Consider the following 9,881-nt stretch of genomic DNA (forward strand, 5'->3'; position numbering starts at 1 on the left):
CCCATCCCTCCCGTCCTTCTCCCCACATTCACCCTCTACTCCCCTCCCCTCCCCCCACCTTCTGCACTCACTCCCTTCCCCTCACCCCTTCCCCATCCCCCTGCACTCCCCCCACCACCTCACCCCAATCCTCCCCCCTCTACCTCTCACCCCTCCTCCCCCCCGCAGCATTGGCCCCAGTCAGGCACCAGGGGTAAAGGCACCCCCGGGGTGTCTGACCTGGGAGGCCAGGCCAAGGGCACCCAGGGAGCAGCAGGACTCAGGGTCTCCTCCCCACCCACCGCCACCTCCATCCGCTCGCAGGCCCATACCTCCACTTGAGCCTCCTCCCAGGCATCCAGACGGACAGACTTCACCTTGCTGACCTGGGGGATGTTCCGGTGGATTCCGGAGCAGCTCAGACAGATGAACACCCCCAGGGTGTAGGAAGCCCAGTCGGGATCTGGAAGGCAAAGGCCAGATGCTCAGGGAGGCTCTGCCCCAGGGAATGGGACCCCGCCGGGACTCTCTCTGGCCTCAGTCTCCCCACCCGTGCAAAGGGAGGCTGGCAAGGAGATCCCCGAAGCTCACGGGCTCGTGTCCCACGCGAGGTCCCTCCCGCCCGCCACAGGTGAGCAGCCCCACCCCCGACGTCCCAGCCGCTCCGCGCACACCCAGGTGGACAACCTGTGGCTGTGGGAGACGCGCTACACGATGACGCGCGACTGGCACCACGCGTGGCAGGCGTGACAGCCTCGGCCACGCGCTCAGACACGCCTTCACGTCTTGCTCACCCGCAGAGCGCAACGGGAACACGTGTGTGTGTGCGTGTGGACACAGCAACGTGCAGAGTGCTGACGGCCGCGTCACCCAACTCGGGGTACAGTCCAGGTGGAAGCGCCCACTTTTCTGCACATTTGCAGCTTTTCATATTGAACCATGGCCAGCGGTGGAATGTGGTGCTTGACAAACTGGGCACTGGGAGCGGCCCCAGTATCGATCCTCATGTTCCGCACACCTCACCCTCGTAACCGAGTGTGGGGGCCGGGCCGAGGGAGGGACTCCGAGCGCGTGCACGGAAGGGACGGCCGGTCTCCGAAGCACCTTCCACTTGTAAGGAGAGCTTCTCCGCACCAGGTGGTTTAAACCCAGAGGCCAGGAGGCCCATAGTCTCTCCCCAGATACCAAAGGCCAGACCACAGGCCCACAGCACGTGCTAGGAGCGTGTTTTCAGGGCACGTGGATATGGAGTGGGCAGGTGTGGGTGTGCACGTGTGTGTGAGCAAGTGGGCAGGTGTGAAGTGTGAGCGAGCGAGCGGGCAGGTGTGGGCGTGAAGTGTGAGCTAGCAAGCGGGCAGGTGTGGGTGTGCATGTGTGAATGAGCGAGCGGGCAGGTGTGGGTGTGAAGTGTGAGCGAGCGAGCAGGCAGGTGTGGGTGTGCTCATGTGTGTGAGCGAGCGGGCAGGTGTGGGCGTGAAGTGTGAGCTAGCAAGCGGGCAGGTGTCGGTGTGCATGTGTGTGTGAGGGAGCGGGCCGGTGTGGGTGTGAAGTGTGAGCTAGCAAGCGGGCAGGTGTGGGTGTGCATGTGTGTGTGAGCGAGCGGGCAGGTGTGGGTGTGAAGTGTGAGCAAGCGAGTGGGCAGGTGTGGGTGTGCTCGCGTGTGTGAGCGAGCGGGCAGGTGTGGGCGTGAAGTGTGAGCTAGCAAGCGGGCAGGTGTGGGTGTGCATGTGTGAATGAGCGAGCGGGCAGGTGTGGGTGTGAAGTGTTAGCGAGTGGGCAGGTGTGGGTGTGAAGTGTGAGCAAACGAGCAGGTGTGGGTGTGCATGTGGGAGAGAGCGAGCGGCCAGGTGTGTGTGTGAAGTGTGAGCGAGCGGGCAGGTGTGGGTGTGAAGTGTGAGCGAACGAGCAGGTGTGGGTGTGTATGTGGGAGAGAGTGAGCGGCCAGGTGTGGGTGTGAAGTGTGAGCGAGAGGGCAGGTGTGGGTGTGAAGTGTGAGCGAACGAGCAGGTGTGGGTGTGAAGTGTGAGCCAACGATCCGGTGTGGGTGTGCACGTGGGAGAGAGCGAGCGGCCAGGTGTGGGTGTGAAGTGTGAGCGAGCGAGCGGGCAGGTGGGGTGTGGAGGCAGGTGCAGCATGCATTTCTGTTTCCTGGACCAAGGACCCAGCAGAACTGGCCCTAGGGGCGCCCGGATCCAGCCCTGGACTCGCAGCTGCCGAGGGCACCGCCCATGCCTTGGGCCCAAGCCTCCCTTCCTCCTGTCTGGGGAGACAAGGGCCGGCTTGCTGTGAGAATCGAGATGGACACAGAGGGTGGGTGGGCTGAGCAGTTGAGCCAGGGGTTCTTGTTGTTATAGGCCTTGCTCACTTTCCAAACCTGGTAGCTGAGCTGACAGCATCCCTGTCCGCATCGCCGAGGCGCCCGTGGGGTGCACTCTAGGGTCTGGCAGAGGAAGTGGAGGCCAGGGAGGCAGGTCGCTTCTAAGTGGCCCCCAGAATAGAGAAGTTTCAGGAGAAAAACAGCCACGTCATCGTGGGGGCCCCCGCGCTGAGCCCCACAGGCAGACTGTCCATGGGGGCTGGGGATCCTCCCAGCCCCCGCCTCCAACCTCGCCTCGGTGCCTGTTTATGGGGTGGGGGCAGCTGCTGCAAGATGGGACTCCTGGTGAGTCTGGTGGGCTGGGGGACGGGGAAGTGACCCCACGCACAGACGCAGGCTCCTGGCACTCTGAGACCAACAGGGCCCCAGTCCCCGCCTCCTCCCTGTTCTGGGGTTGGCCGACATCAGCCTTCCCCCACTGGGGCCAGCGAGGGGTTCAGCCCAGAGGTCCCGAGGCCTTGGAGCCTTGCTTCTGGGGGCCTTACCCCATCAGAAGAGCTGTGAGCAGAGGGGCAGGGCAGACCACCGACCCACCCACCCATCCTCCCAGACACCCCCTCTGTCCACCCCTGGCTCCTTGCCGACCCCTCACGGCGCCCCACAGCCCCTTTGCCTGCTCCGCCCACAGGCCACAGGCCCGGAAGCCAGAGCATCACATCAGCTTTCTGTTTGGAACCTTCCGGGGACTTTTCACCACCTCTCCTGGCTCCTCCCCGGGCACTGCTCCAGCCCCCCACGCCTAGCCAGCCCCTTCCTCCGCACGTCTCAGCGCAAATGTCACCCTCACGGGGCCCCCTGGCCACCAGCTGGGGGCACCCTCACACGTCCCCTGTCATAATGCCCTTCTCAGCTCTTCACACCATCTGCCAGGCTGGCACTGAGTTTCTTTGGCTGTCTCCAGAGCACTGCCTGTCTCAACCCCTGGAATGTCAATGGGTCAGGCGCCTGATGTGCTATGGGCCCCCTCCCAGCAGCCTGGTCCCCAGATGTCTACACGGCCCCCACAGCCACGTCCCTGAGCTTCCTGCCACTGGCCCAGGGTAATGGCTCAGGGGACACCACGGGACAGGCCACCACCCCTGCTGTCCTAAGCATGGACCTGGGGGGGTGTCTTGGCAGCAGGGCCTAGCTGCAGCCAGAAGCCAGGCCTCTAACATACTGGGGTCCTCAGAGCAGTCAGGATGGGCATGCAGGGGACCCCAGAGGGTGGGCAGCAGGGGAGAGTGGGTGGGGAGAAGGCCACACGCCCCAGTTCCGTGCCTCCCTGAGGGCTGGGTGGGGGTCAGAGGGCCAGAGAGCCACCTCTAGCCCAAGCGCTCTCAGCAGCACAGAGACAGAAGACACCCCCCCCCCCCCCCCCCGCCATAGGACCCAAGTTTCCACAGGAACCTGGGGATGCCGAGGGCAGGGCGAGGGTCCACGGCTCCGCAGGAACCAGCCTTCCACCTCCATCCTCTACTCTCGGAAGACACTCTCCCTGAATTGCTGCCAAGGGGGCACACCGAAGCCCCTGGCACTCCCACCTGCCAGGCCCCCACCCCATGCACCCCTGTCCCGCAGCCACAGCCCACCCTTGGCAGCCCACCTGAATGCCTGGGCACACCCACCCTCCTTGGACCCCAGGAGATGCTCCCTCTTCGTGAAAATGCTGCCCCACCAGGAAATGAGCAACTCCTCTGTTCTGAGAGAACAGGAGCAGGGTAGACCCACGTGGGCCAGCTGGGCGGGGGCCCTGGGCCGCTCCCACCCTTCCCCTGGCGCTGCTGCTCTGGGGGAAGGGGCCCTCCCAGCAGTGAGGAGCCAGCAGGAGCAGACAGAGCTGCGGGCAGCAGAAACCTGGCAGAAAATCCTATCAGGACAGGGCAGCAGGCGTCCTCCCGAAGCCAGACTGGGGAGCTGTGGCTCCCTCACCCATTCACACTCATAGGAGAAACGCCTGGGGCCTCCCCCACCAGCGGCTCACCAGGGAGGACCCGGCTGCCCCATCACACATGCCCCAGAGCTGAGCAGACCCCCAGCTGAGCCAGCTGGGCTGGGTCCCACTCCCTCCCCACCCTTCCTAGCTGTGTGTCCCAAGGCAAATTACTTCACTGCTTTGTGTCTCAGTTTCTCCTTTGCAAAACGGACAGAACTCCACCACAGACACAGAGACCATTCGCACGCAGACAGCCTGGTACGCCAAGTGCTCAGTTAATGCCGGCCATCGCAGAGCGGCCCGGCCTGTCCAGGGGGACTGCTAACGGCTTCCCCGTTCACCCTCAGACATGTCCCGGTTCAGACGCTCATTTCCTCAGCCCCCCTGACCACCGGGGCTCACCAGCATCTGTTTCTCCTCCTCCCTGGGTCACAGTGTGTGACACTTCCCAGCCTCCTGGAAGCCAGTGTGGCCAGGATTCCGGCCTGTGGAATGTGATCAGAGGGACCTGTGTCCCTCCAGGCCTGGCTGACAGCCATCACCCACCCATGGTCCTCCGTGTCCCCATCCTTGGCTGACAAGGGGGAAGGGCAGAGCCCCTGAGTCACTGTCTGGAGCAGAGAGGCCCCAGAGAGCTGGGACTAGGCCTCTCTGCAAAGCACTGTGGTCTTTTTTTTTTTTTTTTTAAAGATTTTATTTATTTATTTGACAGAGATAGACAGCCAGCAGGAGAGGGAACACAAGCAGGGGGAGTGGGAGAGGGAGAAGCAGGCTCCCAGCAGAGGAGCCTGATGTGGGACTCGATCCTGGAACGCCGGGATCACGCCCTGAGCCGAAGGCAGACGCTTAACCGCTGCGCCACCCAGGCGCCCCCAGCACTGTGTTCTAAGCAAGTAACAAGTCCCGTCTCTGAGATGCGGGGCTATTTGTTACAGCCGCACCCCTGCCCGACGGTCTGTCTCCCCACTCACTGTGGGCCTCTTGCGGACCTAAGTCCCAGCCCCAGGACCCAGCACAGAACCTAGCCAAAACCAGGGGCTCAAGCGTTCCTGATGAATGAATGACCAAACAGCCCTTGCCTGCGGAGTCCCCACTTCCCAAGAGAGAGCCCAGGCCTTCTCCCCCTCCACCGACACACATTTGCTGAGGGAAGCCCGGGGCGGGCAGGGAGCACGGTCATGCAGAGCACAGCGGCTTCGTGGAGCAGAACAGAGCGGCCGGGGTGGCAGGCAGTTTATAGTTAAGCGCTGTCCTGGGGACCAAACTGACATCCAGAAAGGGGAGAGTTCCAATTCTCCCACTGGGCTCTGTGTCCCCAGAAACCTGCAGCAAAGCCGCAACAGTTGAGCATAGAGAGCCCAGCAGGAATGAAGTCCTGGGCAAGCAGCAGCCCTTCTAGGCCTCACCCTCCTCCTCTGTGACATGGGACAATAATGGCGACTTGCAATTTGAGCCCAACTGGGAAAGTCACTGGGGTGCAGGAGAGACCCCACTTTTCACCACTTGCTAACATCTTCTCTGAGTGTGGACCTCCGGCCCAGGCCTCTCTCCTCACGGCCTTCATCAACTTGTGTGGAAGTTCTGAGACTGGCTGAACAAAGACCACCAAACGCTCCTGCTCAGCCAGCCTCCACCCTCACACACGGGCTCTGGGACAAGGCTGTCTACGTCCTGGCCTAGAAGACCTGTAGACAGAACACTTCTGCAGGGATTGGCAAGCTGTGGCCCTCAGGCCTGTTTTTGTAAATAAAGTTTTATTGGCACACAGCCACGCCCATCATTTACATTTTTGTCTGTGGCTGCTTCTACAATTAAAAGGCAGAGCCGAGTGGTTGTGGCAGAGAAGGTGTGGCCAGCAGGGCCTGAAATATTAACTATCTGGTCCTTTAAGAAAACATTGGCCAAGCCCTGTGTTAGAGGAGAAAAGGGTGAGACAGATGTGAGCCCGAGGAAGGCATGTGATTGGAAGGCGTAGCGTTCAGCCACCGCGAAGAACCATCTCTCTGACAACCAGGCTGCCAGGATTCAGGAGAGGTTTAAACACTGCCTGGCATCCTGCCGCCTCCCAGCACCCACCGGTACGCAATTTCGGGCTGTCTGACCCCCTGCAGTGCATCCGGCATGGGTGTACACACATGGGTGTACGCATGCACCCCTCCAGCATAACCCGAGCAGCTGCTTCCACGGAGGGCTCAAGGACGTCTGAAATTAAGAAATGGAGACACTAGGCAACACAAAGGTATCACTTGTACCTTTTTAAAAAAGCGTTGGTGATGGAACCCCATTACGCGTCCACGAGAATGGCTGAAGTGTGAAGGACCGATATTACCAAGTGACGGGGATGAGAGCAGCTGGTGCTCTCGGACGCTGGCAGGAGAGTGCGTTGGCTCCACTCCCTTTGGAAAACAGCGTGGCAGGTACTCACACATCTAAACATCTCTCTCCCGTAAACCAGCAGTTCTACTCTAGGTATTCACCAAAGTGAGAGGAAAACATGCCCACAAAGAGATCTGCACACCCCACAATATACGAAGGAGATAAACACCGTGACCAACACGAAGGAGATAAACACCGTGACCAACGGCGATTTATATCAGGAATGCGAAGTCAGCTTCGCATTTGAAAACCAATCAATGTAATTCGCCGTATTCACAGATTCAAAAAGAAAAACCGTATGGCCGTGTCAATAGCGTCAGAAAACCACATGATAAAATGTACCATCTTGGTAAAAATTCTCAGAAAACTAGGAACAGAGGGGGACTTTCCCAACTTGATACACAGCATCTATGAAATCGCTGACATCATGCCTGATGGAGAAAGGCTGAATGCTTTCCCCTAAAATCAGGACCAAGACAGGGATGTCTGTTCCCATCACTCTACTCAAAAGCGAATACTCAAAAGCAGTGAAAGAAATAGAAAGCTTCCAGATCCGAAAGGAAGAAATAAAACCTCTTTCATTCATACACAACATGGTTATCAACATAGGAAATCTGATGGATTTCACAAAAACCCTACTAGAACTAGTAAGGCTGCAGGATATAAGATAAATATACGAAAATCAATTATATTCGTATACATCAGCAATAAGCAGCGGAAACAGAACCTTTAAAAACACTGCTTACGGGATTGTTGCCCAACAACGTGGATGTTTTAAATGCTGCTGAACCACACTTAGAGTAAAATAGTAAACTTTATGTCACGTATGTTTTGCTACAATGAAAAGTTAAAAACACCATTTATAATTCATAAAAAAATGAAACACGTAGGGGTAAATACGACAAACAGCGCACCGAACACTACAAAACCTTGCCGAGATACATCACAGACCCCCAAATATGGAGTGAAAGATACCATCTTCCTGGGTTGGAAGACTTGATATCACGAAGATGTGAACTCTCTCCAAATTCATCTATAGATTCGATGTAAACCCAATCGGAATTCCAGCAGGATTTTTAAAATAGAAATGAACTGATTCTAAAATTCGTATGCAAACGCAGAGGACCTAGAGTAGCCAAAACAACTTTGAAAAGGGACAGAAACAGAGGACTAACACTACGTGGTTTTAGAATTTATCGTAAACTTATGGTTATCAAGACCGTGTGGTATTGGCATAGAAACAAAGAGCTCAATGGCGCAGAATAGAGAGCCCAGAAATAGACCCACAAGTGTTACTGACGCGGGTGGAAAGGCAAGTCAGCGGAGAAAGAATCGTCTTCCAGCTCATGGTGCTGGAACAGTTGGGTGTCATCTGCAAAAGTCCTAAACGCCAGTCCATACCTCCCGCCACATACAAGAAGTCATTCAAACGCATCATCGCGCTAAATGTAAAACCCAAGGCTATAAGCCTTCCAAAAGAAATCTTTGTGACTTTGGGTTAGGCAAAGCTTTTTTGGCCACAGAAAACTAAAAAAATTAAATAAACAAATAAATGAGTTAGCTTCATCAGAATTTTTAAAAGACAAAGTTCTGCTCTTTGAAGGACGCTGGCTGAGACACGTGACTTTGCAAACCATGTCTCTGATAAAGGACGCGTGCGTGTCCAAAGAGCACAAAGGACCGTTCAGACTGAATAGTAAGAACGCAAACATCTCAACGACAAGAAGAGGCAGAGGGAAATCTGTCTACCGGGGAAGGTATGGGGGCGCACGGGGGAGGCCCCACGAGCCCTGCGAGAGCCCGCGCTCTCCTCCCAGCTCTCTGGCACGCGTGGAAGGGGCGCATTTCACTGCATGTGAGTCACACCTCCATAAAGGTGAATCTGAGAAAGCAGTAGGTGTTTCTAGGGCCCCAACCCTCCCCCAGAGATTGGAGAAGCAGAAACATCAGGGCCTCTCACCCGGGGGCAGCCTGCTCTGCGGGGTCGCAGGAACCCGCTTCCCCTACGAGGTACGCCCTCCCCCTCCCAGACCAGCAGCCATGCTCTCCCAGAGGCTACATCCCCTGGCCCCTGGGGGCCGTGTGTTGGCCAATCTGGGGGCCTGGCCTTGGAGACGAAGCAGAAATGTCCCGGGCACCCTCCAGAGCCTCCCTGGCCATCCCACCCACTGGGGCAAGCCCACAGCACCTCATCCCAGTCCCTGGGGGCTAATGACTGAGCATGTAGTCTCACCTGGTCCCACAGCTCTATCTGAGGCTGACCCTGCCGGTGGTCGAGGTCCACAGAATGAGGCAAATAAGGCTCAGAGGGGGTCAGACACTTGCCTGAGGTCACACAGTGGCAGACTGGACCAGACCAGCACTGGTCTCCTGGCGCGCCCCCCACCCCCCACTCTGAACTACTTCCCTTCCAGGTTTGACACAGGCAGGTGCCAGGCAGGAGAGGGAGAAGAGGGGGCCTGGGGGTGGAGGCGGTCCCCCAACTGGACAGACGCTGGCCGGAGGTCCCCAAGGGAGAAGGGCCAGGGCTGATGCTTTTGCGGTCTGGGTGGCCAGGCTGGCCCCGGGGTTCTTCTCAGGCTGCTGGAGCTCAGCCGGGTCTGCCCACCCGCGCACATGCCCACACCCCCACATGGCAGCTCAGAGAGAGGCTCCAGGCGTGAGGGGTCTGCCTGTCTACAGAAGCCTCACGCTAAGCTCAGAGCCCCTCCAGGGCGGGAGGGCAGCAGGCTGGGGTGCCCCAGTACCAGGACCCCCTTACCCTAGGCAGGAAGGCCCCACACCCCAGTCTAGGCTCTGCTCTCCATACCCCTTGCCACGGCGCACGCAGCTGAGACAGACAGCCGTCCCATCCACAGGAGCCTGCCCATCCTGTCTCTGGGCACCAGAGACTCGGGGGATCCTCACCCAGTAGCCTGGAGTGAGCCTCCAGAGCCTGTGTCCCCCAGCAGAGACCGCGCCCCAGGGCGTGTGCTGGTCAGGGTGGGGGGGTAGTAGATGGAGGCGCTGCAGAGGGGAGGGCGGCAGAGAGGGGCCGGGCCGAGTCTGCATCTGCACCCCTGCCCCAGCCCTACGACCACAGCGACCACACCCGAGCCCGGCCCACCTCCAGGCCACAGCCTCGCCCTCCACGCGGTGCGGTGACATCACCTGCCAACCAGGACAGACTGCCCCAGGCCGCCAGCCCTCTCCTGGCTCCTCCCAGACACCCCCCCCCCCCCCCCCCCCCCCCCC

General features: G+C 58.9%; 1 protein-coding gene across 5 annotated transcripts in view; it reads right to left on the reverse strand.

Moving 5' to 3' along the window:
* The window catches only part of ADAP1 (ArfGAP with dual PH domains 1), a 57,257-nt gene that overhangs the window by 30,646 nt on the left and 16,730 nt on the right, over positions 1-9,881 (reverse strand). For all 5 annotated transcript variants that reach the window (XM_040634641.1, XM_040634642.1, XM_040634639.1 and 2 more), the window contains exon 2: positions 312-442. In XM_040634641.1, coding sequence (XP_040490575.1) covers positions 312-442 — 131 coding nt within the window. The remainder of the gene's footprint in view (positions 1-311; positions 443-9,881) is intronic.

The sequence above is a fragment of the Ursus maritimus genome, unplaced genomic scaffold (assembly GCF_017311325.1).
Source record: "Ursus maritimus isolate PB19 unplaced genomic scaffold, ASM1731132v1 scaffold_2, whole genome shotgun sequence".
Taxonomy (NCBI): domain Eukaryota; kingdom Metazoa; phylum Chordata; class Mammalia; order Carnivora; family Ursidae; genus Ursus; species Ursus maritimus.